The sequence below is a fragment of the Procambarus clarkii genome, chromosome 4 (assembly GCF_040958095.1).
Source record: "Procambarus clarkii isolate CNS0578487 chromosome 4, FALCON_Pclarkii_2.0, whole genome shotgun sequence".
Taxonomy (NCBI): domain Eukaryota; kingdom Metazoa; phylum Arthropoda; class Malacostraca; order Decapoda; family Cambaridae; genus Procambarus; species Procambarus clarkii.
Genome location: NC_091153.1, coordinates 20,444,022 through 20,461,444, shown reverse-complemented (window position 1 = coordinate 20,461,444; position 17,423 = coordinate 20,444,022). Strand labels below are relative to the sequence as shown.

Here is a 17,423-nt window from a genome sequence, read left to right as displayed (position 1 = left end):
CCAAATATCCAGACTTATCTTGTATAAAGTAACATGTTGGCGTACGCCACTTTGCATGTTGCCCTTGTCACCGTGCATGGTGCATGTTGCAGAGTCACCGTGCACGGTCACCTCTAGTACACACAGTACACTCATCGCTCAGTACACATAAAGCTGTGCTTGAGACTAACAGACATAAATACAGTTATTTATTTAATAACATATTAAACGTCCAGTTGCCAAACGTACGATATATAGAAAATATAATACTGCTCATAGAAAAAAACCCACATAATTGTTGTCATTGACAATCTCTTAAATACATCGAAAATATTTAGAAACAATGAAGGCGAGCTAGAAAACAGACGTAAGTACAACTGGGTAAGCACATTGTGTACGACAGTTTGGACTGAGTGAAGATTCAGCGCGCCGGGGGCGAAGTAGGAGGCGGCACGTGGCCTCAGTGCTCCTCCCGGTGTCGGCGAGTGTGTGTATAGTGGTGTGCCTCGCAAAATCAGTGTCTGATTACTTCAACTTTTTACAAAACACACCAATGGAGTACAGTGTAACCAAGGTAATGTCCTGGGATTATATTTGTTTAAGAAATTGTATTTAACAGTGAGAGAATATATATATATATATATATATATATATATATATATATATATATATATATATATATATATATATATATATATATATACGCATATATTTAGTCCGTGTGTGTGTATATCTGGGAAGGTGGAAGGGTGTATATCTGGGAAGGTGGGGTGTATATATCTGGGAAGGTGGGGTGTGTATATCTGGGAAGGTGGGGTGTGTATATCTGGGAAGGTGGGTGAGTATATCTGGGAAGGTGGGTGAGTATATCTGGGAAGGTGGGTGAGTATATCTGGGAAGGTGGGGTGTGTATATCTGGGAAGGTGGGGTGTGTATATCTGGGAAGGTGGTGTGTGTATACATGGGAAGGTGGGGTGTGTATATCTAGGAAGCTGGGGTGAGTATATCTGGGAATGTGGTGTGTGTATATCTGGGAAGGTGGGTGAGTATATCTGGGAAGGTGGGGTGTATATATCTGGGAAAGTGGGGTGTGTATATCTGGGAAGGTGGTGTGTGTATATCTGGGAAGGTGGGTGAGTATATCTGGGAAGGTGGGGTGTATATATCTGGGAAAGTGGGGTGTGTATATCTGGGAATGTGGTGTGTGTATATATGGGAAGGTGGGTGAGTATATCTGGGAAGGTGGGGTGTATATATCTGGGAAAGTGGGGTGTGTATATCTGGGAAGGTGGTGTGTGTATATCTGGGAAGGTGGGGTGTATATATCTGGGAAGGTGGTGTGTGTATACCTGGGAAGGTGGGGTGTGTATATCTGGGAAGGTGGGTGAGTATATCTGGGAAGGTGGGGTGAGTATATCTGGGAAGATGGTGTGTGTATTTCTGGGAAGGTGGTGTGTGTATATCTAGGAAGGTGGGGTGAGTATACCTGGGAAGGTGGTGTGTGTATATCTGGGAAGGTGGTGTGTGTATATCTGGGAAGGTGGGGTGTGTATACCTGGGAAGGTGGGGTGTGTATATTTGGGAAGGTGGGGTGTGTATATCTGGGAAGGTGGTGTGTGTATACCTGGGAAGGTGGGGTGTGTATATCTGGGAAGGTGGGGTGAGTATATGTGGGAAGGTGGTGTGTGTATACCTGGGAAGGTGGTGTGTGTATATCTGGGAAGGTGGTGTGTGTATATCTGGGAAGGTGGTGTGTGTATACCTGGGAAGATGGTGTGTGTATATCTGGGAAGGTGGGTGAGTATATCTGGGAAGGTGGGGTGAGTATATCTGGGAAGATGGTGTGTGTATATCTGGGAAGGTGGTATGTGTATATCTGGGAAGGTGGGGTGAGTATATCTGGAAAGGTGGGGTGAGTATATATGGGAAGGTGGTTTGTGTATATCTGGGAAGGTGGTGTGTGTATATCTGGGAAGGTGGTGTGTGTATATCTGGGAAGGTGGTGTGTGTATATCTGGGAAGGTGGTGTGTGTATATCTGGGAAGGTGGGGTGTGTATATCTGGGAAGGTGGTGTGTGTATATCTGGGAAGGTGGTGTGTGTATATCTGGGAAGGTGGGGTGTGTATATCTGGGAAGGTGGTGTGTGTATATCTGGGAAGGTGGTGTGTGTATATCTGGGAAGGTGGTGTGTGTATACCTGGGAAGGTGAGGTGTGTATATCTGGGAAGGTGGTGTGTGTATATCTGGGAAGGTGGGGTGTGTATATCTGGGAAGGTGGCGTGTGTATATCTGGGAAGGTGGTGTGTGTATATCTGGGAAGGTGGTGTGTGTATACCTGGGAAGGTGGGTGAGTATATCTGGGAAGGTGGTGTGTGTATATCTGGGAAGGTGGGGGGGTGTATATCAGGGAAGGTGGGGGGGTGTATATCTGGGAAGGTGGTGTGTGTATATCTGGGAAGGTGGGGTGTGTATATATGGGAAGGTGGGGTGAGTATATCTGGGAAGGTGGGGTGTGTATATCTGGGAAGGTGGGGTGTGTATATCTGGTGAGGTGGGGTGTGTATATCTGGGAAGGTGGGGGGGGGGGGTGTGTATATCAGGGAAGGTGGGGGGGTGTATATCTGGGAAGGTGGTGTGTGTATATCTGGGAAGGTGGGGTGTGTATATATGGGAAGGTGGGGTGAGTATATCTGGGAAGGTGGGGTGTGTATATCTGGGAAGGTGGGGTGTGTATATCTGGGAAGGTGGGTGAGTATATCTGGGAAGGTGGGGTGTGTATATCTGGGAAGGTGGGGTGTGTATATCTGGGAAGGTGGGGGGGGGGTGTATATCTGGGAAGGTGGGGTGTGTATATATGGGAAGGTGGGGTGAGTATATCTGGGAAGGTGGGGGTGTGTATATATGGGAAGGTGGGGTGAGTATATCTGGGAAGGTGGGGTGTGTATATCTGGGAAGGTGGGGTGTGTATATCTGGGAAGGTGGGTGAGTATATCTGGGAAGGTGGTGTGTGTATACCTGGGAAGGTGGGGTGTGTATATCTGGGAAGGTGGGGTGTGTATATCTGGGAAGGTGGGGTGTGTATATCTGGGAAGGTGGGGTGAGTATATATGGGAAGGTGGTGTGTGTATACCTGGGAAGGTGGTGTGTGTATACCTGGGAAGGTGGGGTGTGTATATCTGGGAAGGTGGGTTGTGTATATCTGGGAAGGTGGTGTGTGTATACCTGGGAAGGTGGGGTGTGTATATCTGGGAAGGTGGGGTGAGTATATATGGGAAGGTGGTGTGTGTATACCTGGGAAGGTGGTGTGTGTATATCTGGGAAGGTGGTGTGTGTATATCTGGGAAGGTGGTGTGTGTATACCTGGGAAGGTGGTGTGTGTATATCTGGGAAGGTGGGGTGAGTATATCTGGAAAGGTGGGGTGAGTATATATGGGAAGGTGGTTTGTGTATATCTGGGAAGGTGGTGTGTGTATATCTGGGAAGGTGGTGTGTGTATATCTGGGAAGGTGGTGTTCGTATATCTGGGAAGGTGGGGTGAGTATATCTGGGAAGATGGTGTGTGTATATCTGGGAAGCTGGTGTGTGTATATCTGGGAAGGTGGGGTGTGTATATCTGGAAAGGTGGGGTGAGTATATATGGGAAGGTGGGGTGAGTATATATGGGAAGGTGGTGTGTGTATACCTGGGAAGGTGGTGTGTGTATATCTGGGAAGGTGGTGTGTGTATATCTGGGAAGGTGGTGTGTGTATACCTGGGAAGGTGGTGTGTGTATATCTGGGAAGGTGGGGTGAGTATATCTGGAAAGGTGGGGTGAGTATATATGGGAAGGTGGTTTGTGTATATCTGGGAAGGTGGTGTGTATATATCTGGGAAGGTGGGGTGTATATATCTGGGAAGGTGGGGTGTATATATCTGGGAAGGTGGGGGGGGGGTGTATATCTGGGAAGGTGGTGTGTGTATATCTGGGAAGGTGGGTGAGTATATCTGGGAAGGTGGGGTGTGTATATCTGGGAAGGTGGGGTGTATATATCTGGGAAGGTGGGGTGTGTATATCTGGGAAGGTGGGGTGAGTATATCTGGGAAGGTGGGGTGTGTATATCTGGGAAGGTGGGGTGTGTATATATGGGAAGGTGGGGTGAGTATATCTGGGAAGGTGGGGTGTGTATATCTGGGAAGGTGGGGTGTGTATATCTGGGAAGGTGGGTGAGTATATCTGGGAAGGTGGGGTGTGTATATCTGGGAAGGTGGGGTGTATATATCTGGGAAGGTGGGGTGTGTATATCTGGGAAGGTGGGGTGAGTATATCTGGGAAGGTGGGGGTGTGTATAACTAGGAAGGTGGGGTGTGTATATCTGGGAAGGTGGGGTGTGTATATGTAGGAAGCTTGGGTGAGTTTATCTGGGAAGGTGGTGTGTGTATATCTGGGAAGGTGGGGTGTGTATATCTGGGAAGGTGGTGTGTGTATATCTGGGAAGGTGGTGTGTGTATATCTGGGAAGGTGGTGTGTGTATATCTGGGAAGGTGGTGTGTGTATATCTGGGAAGGTGGTGTGTGTATATCTGGGAAGGTGGTGTGTGTATATCTGGGAAGGTGGTGTGTGTATATCTGGGAAGGTGGTGTGTGTATATCTGGGAAGGTGGGGTGTGTATATCTAGGGAGGTTACCTTGTGTTGGTTTCGGAGCTTAGTGTCCCCGCGGCCCGGTCGTCGGCCTGACCGCGACAGTTGTTGGATTGATTAACCAGGCTTTTGGACGCGGCTACTTGCAGTCTGACATATGATGATCATATGTCTGCCTGACCAACACAGCCTGGTTGATCAGGTATCCTCTGGAGGTGCTTGTCAAGTTCTCTCTTGAACACTGTGAGGGGTAGGCCAGTTGTGTCATGTATGTGTAGTGGACCTTCCCTTGAGGTTACCTTGAGGTGCTTCCGGGGCTTAGCGTCCCCGCGGCCCGGTCGTCGACCAGGCCTCCTGATTGTTGGACTGATCAACCAGGCTTTTGGACGCGACTGCTCGCAGCCTGACGTATGAGTCACATCCTGGTTGATCAGGTATCCTTTGGAGGTGCTTGTCAAGTTCTCTCTTGAACACTGTGAGGGGTAGGCCAGTTATGCCCCGTATGTGTAGTGGAAGCTGTAGAACAGTCTCGGGCCTCTGATGTTGATAGAGTTCTCTCTCAGAGTACCTGTTGCACCTCTGCTTTTCAATGGGAGTATTCTGCACATCCTGCCATGCCTTCTGGTCTTATGTGGTGTTACTTCTGTGTTCAGGTTAGGGACCAGCCCCTCTACTGTTTTCCACGTGTAAATTATTATGTTTCTCTCCAACCTTCGCTCAAGAGAATACTAATTTAGGCTGTTGAGTCGGTCCTAGTAATTTAGATGGTTTATCGAGTGGATTCTATCAATAAAATATCTCTATACGCTCTCCAGGTCAGCAATTTCCCCAGATTTGAAAGGCTGTTATTGTGCCATAGTATTCCACTCTAGAGAGCACTAGCGTCTTGAAAAGTATCTTCATTGATATAGCATCTCTAGTGTGAAAGGTTTTTGTTATCCAACATACCATATTTTTGCAGTTGCGACGGCTATTTTATTGTATTCTTTAGAGGTAAGGTCTTCTGTCATGATTATACCCAAATCTTTTACAGTACTTTTACGTTCTTTGGTATGATTTGACTGCGTTTTGTATGTGGTTTCCGTTTCATATTATCATTTTTTTCCATAGCGCAGGAGCTGGAACTTATCTTCCTTAAATACCATATTATTTTTCTGTAGCCCATTGAAAGACCTGATTTACATTAGTTTGGAGATTTGCTGTGTCCTCTATGTTGTCTACTCTCATAAAAATCCTAGTGTCATCTGAAAAGGATGATATGGTACTATAGTTTGTGTCCTTGTCTGTGTCCGATATCAGAATGAGAAAAAGTACTGGAGCAAGCATAGTACCCTGGGGGACTGAGCTCTTCACGGCTGATGATCCTGATTTTACTATGTTGACTATCACACACTGGGTTCGGTTAGGAAATATACATCCCTCTTTCTATTTTTCCGGTGATTTCCTTTAAACGAAGTTTGTGCGCAATTACTCCATGTGAAATTGCTGGATGTTTTAATCTCTGGTTGATGGGAGTTCTTCTACTCCCCAAGCCCGACCCGAGGCCAGGCTTGACTTGTGAGAGTTTGGTCCACTAGGCTGTTGCTTGGAGCAGCCCGCAGGCCCACATACCCACCACAGCCCTGTTGGTCCGCCACTCCTTGGAGGAATAAATCTAGTTTCCTCTTGAAGATGTCCACAGTTGTTCCTGCAATATTTCTTATGCTCACTGGGAGGGTGTTGAACAACCGTGGACCTCTGATGTTCATACAGTGTTCTCTGATTGTGCCTATGGCACCCTTGCTCTTCACTGGTTCTATTCTGCATTTTCTTCCATATCTGCATTTTCTTCCATATCGTTCACTCCAGTACGTTATTATTTTACTGTGTAGATTTGGTACTTGGCCCTCCAGTATCTTCCATGTGTATATTATTTGATATCTCTCTCGTCTTCTTTCTAGAGAGTACATTTGGAGGGCTTTGAGATGATCCCAAAAATTTCGGTGCTTTATTGCGTCTATGCGTGCCGTGTTCACTTGGTGTTAATATCGGGTTCTGGTAAGGGGGGCCACTGTGCTTCTGTTTACCAACGTGCTGGTTGACGAAACAATCGAGATGATAGCAGACAGAGTGTATCGTGACCCGGCTTGCACTCCTCTTGACATGCCAGAAAGCATACTGAGGAAACTACTCCAAGCCTGCACTAAAGAGGCACCCTTTTTGATCCCAGATGGGCACATGTATAAGCAAGTAGATGAGGTCGCCATGGGTTACCCCCTAGGTGTCCTGTTTGCAAACTTCTACATGGGCACCATCGAGCAGAGTGTCTTAGTTGACATGGGCTTGAAACCCGCCATATACTGCAGGTATGTTGACGACATTTTTATGCAGGTACCTGGTGCCAGATGTCTGCAGCAGCTGAAGGGGGCATTTGAGTGGAATTCTGTGTTGAGTTTACTTACGAGATGGAGAAGGATGGGAAGCTGTCCTTTCTGGATGTAACATTCACGGAAAAGAGCGGAGGCTTCCACACTGCAGTCTACACTAAGGAAACCAACATAGGAATGTGCCTCAATGCCAAGAGTGACTGCCCAGACAGGTACAAGAGGAGTGTTGTCAACGCTTACATCGACCGTGCTCTCAGCCACAGCTCAGATTGGAAGCAAGTCGATGAAGAACTCTGTAGGGAAAGGCAGGCTCTAGTCAACAACAGCTTCTCTAACGGTTTCGTTGAAGACATCATAAATAGAAAGGTGAAACGCCAAGCAACATCTGAAGAGTTAACCATCACAACACTTATACCCCCTATTAGACTATTTTACAGGAACTTCTTTTCGACGGCTCATAAAACAGAGGAAAGGGTCCTGAAAGATATTGTTGATAGAAATGTTATCCCTACAGACAAAAATCAGAAAATACAATTGACAATTTATTATAAAACCAAAAAACCGGCCAATCTACTCATTAAAAACTCTCCAAATACCAAGGAGATGAGAGAGATACCAAATAATATACACATGGAAAATACTGGAAGGTCAGGTCCCTAATCTACACAGTAAAATAACAATGTACTGGAGTGAATGATATGGAAGAAAATGCAGAATAGAACCAGTGAAGAGCAGAGGTGCCATAGGCACAATCAGAGAACACTGTATAAACATCAGAGGTCCGCGGCTGTTCAACGTCCTCCCAGCGAGCATCATAAATATTACCGAAACAACCGTGGACATCTTCAAGAGAAAACTAGGCTGTTTTCTAAAAGACGTTCCAGACCAACCGGGCTGTGGTGGGTATGTGGGCCTGCGGGCCGCTCCAAGCAACAGCCTGGTGGACCAAACTCTCACAAGTCAAGCCTGGCCTCGGGCCGGACTTGGGGAGTAGAAGAACTCCCAGAACCCCATCAACCAGGTATCAACTAGGTACCAGGTAAGCAGAACGCCTTAAAGGAGACCAACGTCGTTCTCCGTTATCCCACATCCTATTTACCCTTTGGGATTTAGTTTGGTCAGAGAGTATGAGGTTCATTTTCGCCAGATATTCATCTTTTTTAAGAATAACGTATATTGGCGACTTGTCACCTCTTCTGACGACTATCTCCTTGTTCTCGTGAAGGCTCTTAGCTGCCGCTTTGAGCTCGGAAGACAGTATGGTGCTTCTGTAGTTGCCTCGAATCTTTCCTCCTTCTGCAATAAATTCTGCTTGTAAGGTGTCTTTAGAGGTAACCTTCTTTAGCGTCTCGAGGTCGAATATGTTGTCCAATAGGATCTCCAATTCCACTTTCCGGGCCCTCTCACTTGGTCTGGACGTAATATGATTATTAATACCCATAGTTTCGTGTTTTGTCTTGTGTTTGTCACAAGATTGCTTACCTCACCCAAAACTGTTGTACCATATCACCTCATCCAAATGCGAGTATAAGTATGGACAAATTTGCGTGTTTACAGGTTACAGTTGTGTGTGTAAACTAAAGTCTTTGAAAATGTAATAAGTTATTACGAAACGCGTTCAGGCGTCGCGTCAGACTAGAAATAAAAATGAATTTTGGAGAATTGATTTTTCAATTACCATCGGCAGTGAAAAGAAACATAAGAAAGATTGAGAAAATTTGTGTTAGAATTATTAATATATATACTTTGCTTGAAGCTGCGACAACACCACATGACACTGCCCGACTTAGAGCTGTAGCAGCTCCCCAAACAGGTGACTTCCTATTAGCAACCCCAATGTCAGCAACCGGCACCTGTCTCACACCGCAGGCCCTCTGAATTGCCATAGCTCTCTGCCTCCCTGCCCCACTCCACACTGAATACAAGAGTATTTGCGGCGAGGCAGAGGCTGACAGGTACGGACGGCATGGCCAAAGGACAGGAGGGTGGCATGCATGACACAGCGAGGTTAACGACATTATTAAGAGAAGCCTTACCACAGCCGATTGTCCAGCAGAGAGAGAGCCCCATTACCTAATCTCCCGCAACTCTGATGAGTCTGTCGGTCGCCCAGACGGAATGACGGTGAACCCCTGGAAGAATGGTAGACAGTGGGTGTGGGACTACACTTGCGTTTCAACTTTGGCCAACACCTATGTTGACTTCAGTGCTACACAAGCAGGAGGTGCTGCCAATCACCGGGAAGCAGCCAAGTCACGTAAATACAGAGACCTTGAGCACCGCTATAATTTTGTCCCCATTGCCTCATAGACACTTGGTGCCTGGGGTAAAAGTGCTGCTAGCTCTTTGAAGGAGTTGGGGTCCAAACTAATTGAAACAACTAGAGACCCTAGAGCTGCCAGTTTTCTCTTTCCAGCGCCTTAGTGTGGCGATCCAGAGAGGAAATGCTCACTGCATCCGTGGTTCCTGCCCACCATTTGAGGAGCTGGAGCAGCTCTACAACTTGTGACAAGTAGCCTTGTACCCTGAATGTAACCAATGTTGTAACCCTTTTTGTGTAATGACATTTTCAAATAAAGTTAGATATATATACACACATACCAAAAGAATAGGGGTGGTAGGAGTAGAAAATATCAGTGTTCAGTGAGGATTAAACTAAAGAGTCTAAATCTGTATTCCCTTGAGCGCAGGCGGGAGAGATACATAATAATCTACACGTGGAAAATAATTGAGGGGCTCGTCCCAAACCAGCACACAGAAATAACATCACATGAGACCAGAAGACAAGGCAGGATGTGCAGAATACCTCCGTTGAAAAGCAGAGGTGCAACAGGTACTCTGAGAGAGAACTCTATACCTGCAGGTATAAAATCAAAGCTGTTTAAACTCTGTTTAGTGTTTGCAGGTTATAGTTGTGTGTATGTAAACTAAAGTCTTTGAAAATGTAATAAGTTATTACGAAACGCGTTCAAGTGTTGCGTCAGACTAGAAATAAAAATGAATTTTGGAGAATTGATTTTTCAATTACCATCAACAGTGAAAAGAAATATAAGAAATATTGAGAAAATTCGTGTTAGAATTATTAATCTTACTTTTTCGGTCATATTTAATAATATATATATATATATATATATATATATATATATATATATATATATATATATATATATATATATATATGTCGTACCTAGTAGCCAGAACTCACTTCTCAGCCTACTATGCAAGGCCCGATTTGCCTAATAAGCCAAGTTTTCCTGAATTAATATATTTTCTATAATATTTTTCTTATGAAATGATAAAGCTACCCATTTCATTATGTATGAGGTCAATTTTTTTTATTGGAGTTAAAATTAACGTAGATATATGACCGAACCTAACCAACCCTACCTAACCTAACCTAAACTATCTTTATAGGTAAGGTTAGGTTAGGTAGCCAAAAAAAGCTAGGTTAGGTTAGGTTAGGTAGGTTAGGTAGACGAAAAAACATTAATTCATGAAAACTTGGCTTATTAGGCAAATCGGGCCTTGCATAGTAGGCTGAGAAGTGCGTTCTGGCTATTAGGTACGACATATATATATATATATATATATATATATATACAATCTTTGGACAACACCCACCAGTGGGACTCGAACCCAGAAAGCACAACTACCTTCCAGTAGCTGGCATAACTAGTATGCTTTAACCCACTACGCCATCAGACCTTACAAAAGAAGTAGATAGTTCGAGATATATATCTCAAACATCTCTACCTCCCGAAGGCACCAGATGAGTGAGGGGTCAGTCTGCATTTTTCGTCAAGCCACTGTCAATGTGAGAGAACTCGTGTCCAGCTTATAAGCCTATACTTGCATAAACCACAAGTGAAGATAAACAATCTTTGGACAACACCCACCAGTGGGACTCGAACCCAGAAAGCACAACCACCTTCCAGTAGCTGGCATAACTAGTATGCTTTAACCCACTACGCCATCAGACCTTACAAAAGAAGTAGATAGTTCGAGATATATATCTCAAACATCTCTACCTCCCGAAGGCACCAGATGAGTGAGGGGTCAGTCTGCATTTTTCGTCAAGCCACTGTCAATGTGAGAGAACTCGTGTCCAGCTTATAAGCCTATACTTGCATAAACCACAAGTGAAGATAAACAATCTTTGGACAACACCCACCAGTGGGACTCGAACCCAGAAAGCACAACTACCTTCCAGTAGCTGGCATAACTAGTATGCTTTAACCCACTACGCCATCAGACCTTACAAAAGAAGTAGATAGTTCGAGATATATATCTCAAACATCTCTACCTCCCGAAGGCACCAGATGAGTGAGGGGTCAGTCTGCATTTTTCGTCAAGCCACTGTCAATGTGAGAGAACTCGTGTCCAGCTTATAAGCCTATACTTGCATAAACCACAAGTGAAGATAAACAATCTTTGGACAGCACCCACCAGTGGGACTCGAACCCAGAAAGCACAACTACCTTCCAGTAGCTGGCATAACTAGTATGCTTTAACCCACTACGCCATCAGACCTTACAAAAGAAGTAGATAGTTCGAGATATATATCTCAAACATCTCTACCTCCCGAAGGCACCAGATGAGTGAGGGGTCAGTCTGCATTTTTCGTCAAGCCACTGTCAATGTGAGAGAACTCGTGTCCAGCTTATAAGCCTATACTTGCATAAACCACAAGTGAAGATAAACAATCTTTGGACAACACCCACCAGTGGGACTCGAACTCAGAAAGCACAACCACCTTCCAGTAGCTGGCATAACTAGTATGCTTTAACCCACTACGCCATCAGACCTTACAAAAGAAGTAGATAGTTCGAGATATATATCTCAAACATCTCTACCTCCCGAAGGCACCAGATGAGTGAGGGGTCAGTCTGCATTTTTCGTCAAGCCACTGTCAATGTGAGAGAACTCGTGTCCAGCTTATAAGCCTATACTTGCATAAACCACAAGTGAAGATAAACAATCTTTGGACAACACCCACCAGTGGGACTCGAACCCAGAAAGCACAACTACCTTCCAGTAGCTGGCATAACTAGTATGCTTTAACCCACTACGCCATCAGACCTTACAAAAGAAGTAGATAGTTCGAGATATATATCTCAAACATCTCTACCTCCCGAAGGCACCAGATGAGTGAGGGGTCAGTCTGCATTTTTCGTCAAGCCACTGTCAATGTGAGAGAACTCGTGTCCAGCTTATAAGCCTATACTTGCATAAACCACAAGTGAAGATAAACAATCTTTGGACAGCACCCACCAGTGGGACTCGAACCCAGAAAGCACAACTACCTTCCAGTAGCTGGCATAACTAGTATGCTTTAACCCACTACGCCATCAGACCTTACAAAAGAAGTAGATAGTTCGAGATATATATCTCAAACATCTCTACCTCCCGAAGGCACCAGATGAGTGAGGGGTCAGTCTGCATTTTTCGTCAAGCCACTGTCAATGTGAGAGAACTCGTGTCCAGCTTATAAGCCTATACTTGCATAAACCACAAGTGAAGATAAACAATCTTTGGACAGCACCCACCAGTGGGACTCGAACCCAGAAAGCACAACTACCTTCCAGTAGCTGGCATAACTAGTATGCTTTAACCCACTACGCCATCAGACCTTACAAAAGAAGTAGATAGTTCGAGATATATATCTCAAACATCTCTACCTCCCGAAGGCACCAGATGAGTGAGGGGTCAGTCTGCATTTTTCGTCAAGCCACTGTCAATGTGAGAGAACTCGTGTCCAGCTTATAAGCCTATACTTGCATAAACCACAAGTGAAGATAAACAATCTTTGGACAGCACCCACCAGTGGGACTCGAACCCAGAAAGCACAACTACCTTCCAGTAGCTGGCATAACTAGTATGCTTTAACCCACTACGCCATCAGACCTTACAAAAGAAGTAGATAGTTCGAGATATATATCTCAAACATCTCTACCTCCCGAAGGCACCAGATGAGTGAGGGGTCAGTCTGCATTTTTCGTCAAGCCACTGTCAATGTGAGAGAACTCGTGTCCAGCTTATAAGCCTATACTTGCATAAACCACAAGTGAAGATAAACAATCTTTGGACAACACCCACCAGTGGGACTCGAACCCAGAAAGCACAACTACCTTCCAGTAGCTGGCATAACTAGTATGCTTTAACCCACTACGCCATCAGACCTTACAAAAGAAGTAGATAGTTCGAGATATATATCTCAAACATCTCTACCTCCCGAAGGCACCAGATGAGTAAGGGGTCAGTCTGCATTTTTCGTCAAGCCACTGTCAATGTGAGAGAACTCGTGTCCAGCTTATAAGCCTATACTTGCATAAACCACAAGTGAAGATAAACAATCTTTGGACAGCACCCACCAGTGGGACTCGAACCCAGAAAGCACAACTACCTTCCAGTAGCTGGCATAACTAGTATGCTTTAACCCACTACGCCATCAGACCTTACAAAAGAAGTAGATAGTTCGAGATATATATCTCAAACATCTCTACCTCCCGAAGGCACCAGATGAGTGAGGGGTCAGTCTGCATTTTTCGTCAAGCCACTGTCAATGTGAGAGAACTCGTGTCCAGCTTATAAGCCTATACTTGCATAAACCACAAGTGAAGATAAACAATCTTTGGACAGCACCCACCAGTGGGACTCGAACCCAGAAAGCACAACTACCTTCCAGTAGCTGGCATAACTAGTATGCTTTAACCCACTACGCCATCAGACCTTACAAAAGAAGTAGATAGTTCGAGATATATATCTCAAACATCTCTACCTCCCGAAGGCACCAGATGAGTGAGGGGTCAGTCTGCATTTTTCGTCAAGCCACTGTCAATGTGAGAGAACTCGTGTCCAGCTTATAAGCCTATACTTGCATAAACCACAAGTGATGATAAACAATCTTTGGACAGCACCCACCAGTGGGACTCGAACCCAGAAAGCACAACTACCTTCCAGTAGCTGGCATAACTAGTATGCTTTAACCCACTACGCCATCAGACCTTACAAAAGAAGTAGATAGTTCGAGATATATATCTCAAACATCTCTACCTCCCGAAGGCACCAGATGAGTGAGGGGTCAGTCTGCATTTTTCGTCAAGCCACTGTCAATGTGAGAGAACTCGTGTCCAGCTTATAAGCCTATACTTGCATAAACCACAAGTGAAGATAAACAATCTTTGGACAACACCCACCAGTGGTTTATCTTCACTTGTGGTTTATGCAAGTATAGGCTTATATATATATATATATATATCTATATATCTATATATATATATATATATATATATATATATATATATATATATATATATTATTAAATATGACCGAAAAAGTAAGATTAATAATTCTAACACGAATTTTCTCAATCTTTCGTACATTACGCTTCACTGTTGGAGGTAAATCAAAAATTAATTCTCCAAAATTCATTTTTATTTCTAGTCTGACGCGACACGGGCGCGTTTCGTAAAACTTATTCGTCTTTTTTAAGAATGACATATATTGGCGACGGTCAATATAAGAAGGTCATTACCAAAGATACCTTACAAGCAGAACTTATTGCAGAAGGAGGAAAGAATCGAGGCAACTACAGAAGCACCATACTGTCCCCCGAGCTTAAAGCGGCAGCTAAAAGCCTTCGTGAGAACAAGGAGATAGTTGTCAGGAGAGGTGACAAGTCGCCAATATATGTCATTCTTAAAAAAGACGAATATCTGGCGAAAATGAACATCATACTCTCTGACCAAACTAAGTTCCAAAAAGTAACGAAGGACACTACAGCCGAATTAAAAGCAAAAGTCAACAAACTGATCGAAACTGTGAACGCCAAGAAATCCGGACTCCACCTGCCAAAGATCATTGGGGAATATAAACCTGGATATGCGTATGGAAATGTCAAGACGCACAAGCCTGGAAACCCACTTCGGCCAATCATTAGCCAGATACCCACACCCACGTACAGACTGGCGAAGCGACTCAACGGCCTGCTGACTCCTTATGTTCCTTGCGCCTTCAGCCTGAAGTCTCCAAAGGAATTTGTTGACTTACTGCGGGGCACACGGGCCACAGGGATAAGAGCCTCGTTGGACGTAGAATCGCTGTTTACCAACGTACCTGTGGACGAGACAATCGGAATGATAGCCGACAGAGTGTATCGTGATCCAGCCTGTACTCCTCTTGACATACCAGAAAATATTCTGAGGAAACTACTCCAAGCTTGTACTAAAGAGGCACCCTTCTTGAGCCCGGATGGGCACATGTATAAGCAAGTAGATGGGGTCGCCATAGGTTCTCCCATAGGTGTCCTGTTTGCAAACTTCTACATGGGTACCATCGAGCAAAAAGTCTTAGTCGACATGAACTTGAAACCGGCCATATACTGCAGGTATGTTGACGACATTTTTACACAGGTACCTGATGTCAGACATCTGCAGGAGCTGAAGGAGGCATTTGAGCAGAGTTCCGTGCTGCGTTTCACTTACGAGATGGAAAAGGATGGGAAGCTGCCCTTTCTAGATGTAACAGTCATGGAAAAGGGCGGAGGTTTCCACACTGCAGTCTACACTAAGGAAACAAACATAGGAATGTGCCTAAATGCCAACAGCGACTGCCCTGACAGGTACAAGAGGAGTGTTGTTAACGCATATGTCGACCGTGCTCTCAGCCACAGCTCAGAATGGAAGCAAGTCGACGAAGAACTCTGTAGGGTAAGGCAGGTCCTAGTCAATAACGGCTTCTCCAATGGTTTCGTCGAAGACATCATAAGAAGGAAAGTGAAAAGCCATGCAACCTCTGAAGAGACAACTAACACAACACCTATACCCCCTATTAGACTATTTTACAGGAACTTCTTTTCCACAGCTCATAAAACGGAGGAAAGGGTCCTGAAAGATATTGTTAATAGAAACGTTATCCCTACAGACAAAAATCAGAGGATACAACTGACGATTTACTATAAAACCAGAAAAACGGCCAGCCTACTCATGAGAAACTCTCCAGACACAAAACAGAACGCTTTAAAAGAGACTAACGTCGTCTATGCCTTCAAATGCCCACTTGGGGACTGTAAGCTCCAAAAAACCCAGTATATAGGCAAGACAACAACATCTCTTTCTAGGCGTTTAACGATGCATAAGCAACAGGGCTCCATTAAGGAACATATAATCTCTTCCCACAACCAAACCATCGCCAGAGAAATCCTAGTAAACAACACAGAAATCATCGCTAGATACAGCGATAGCAGGCGGCTTGACGTTTGCGAGGCACTACACATCAAGAAGTCAACACCAGCAATCAACAGCCAATTATTGCACAACTATATTCTACCCACCTCAAGACTCCGCTCCAATATAGAAGCATCAAGAAATATGGACCAATAGGCTTTCTACAAACACTTCTATTCAATACCCATTGTTTGTGTTCTGTCTTGTGTTGATACTTTTAATACCCTATTAATATCCCCTCTGGTTCTGTCTTGTGTTAATGCCACATCACCCCTCCCACCTCACTCAAATGTAGATATAAAATCGGAGATACGTAAGTTCTATTCAGTTGTGTATTTGTGAACTAAAGTCTTTGAAAATGTAATAAGTTTTACGAAACGCGCCCGTGTCGCGTCAGACTAGAAATAAAAAGGAATTTTGGAGAATTAATTTTTGATTTACCTCCAACAGTGAAGCGTAATGTATGAAAGATTGAGAAAATTCGTGTTAGAATTATTAATCTTACTTTTTCGGTCATATTTAATAATATATGTCTACAGGAAAGACTGCTACCAAAATATACTAATATATATATATATATATATATATATATATATATATATATATATATATATATATATATATATATATATTAGTATATTTTGGTAGCAGTTTTTCCTGTAGACATATATTATTAAATATGACCGAAAAAGTAAGATTAATAATTCTAACACGAATTTTCTCGATTTTTCTTACGTTTCTTTTCACTGTTGATGGTAATTCAAAGATCAATTCTCCAAAAATCATTTTTATTTCTAGTCTGACGTGACACTTAAGCGCGTTTCGTAAAACTTATTACATTTTCAAAGACTTTAGTTTACACACACACACCCAACTTTAACTGAATAGAGCTTAAACATCTTCGAGTTTTTATACCTACATTTGGGTGAGGTGACTTGTTACAATAGTTTTCGATGAGGTGAAAATAAACTTTTAACACAAGACAGGACACGAAACAATGGGTATTAAAGGTAGGTAACTGCAGAAGGCCTATTTTTATTGGCCCATATTTCTTGATGCTTCTATATTGGAGCGGAGTCTTGAAGTGGGTAGAATATAGTTGTGCATTAATTGGCTAAGCCAATTAATGGCAAAGCCAATTAATGGCTAAGCCAATTAATGGCTATAGTTGTGCATTAATTGGCTAAGCCAGTTAATGCACAACTATATTCTACCCACTTCAAGACTCCGCTCC

The 17,423-nt window shown here is 43.9% G+C and overlaps 1 protein-coding gene across 3 annotated transcripts in view; it reads left to right on the top strand.

Annotated features, from left to right (window-relative positions):
- Positions 1–17,423, top strand: part of LOC123751029 (hexuronate transporter) — a 330,789-nt gene that overhangs the window by 42,568 nt on the left and 270,798 nt on the right. For 2 of the 3 annotated variants that reach the window (XM_045733135.2, XM_069333199.1), the window contains exon 1: positions 421–553. The exons of the other annotated variant lie outside the window; for it this stretch is intronic. In XM_045733135.2, the coding sequence (XP_045589091.1) occupies positions 533–553 (21 nt within the window). In that variant the 5' untranslated portion in view covers positions 421–532. Of the gene's footprint in view, positions 1–420; positions 554–17,423 lie in introns of those variants that run through there. 3 annotated transcript variants of the gene reach the window in all.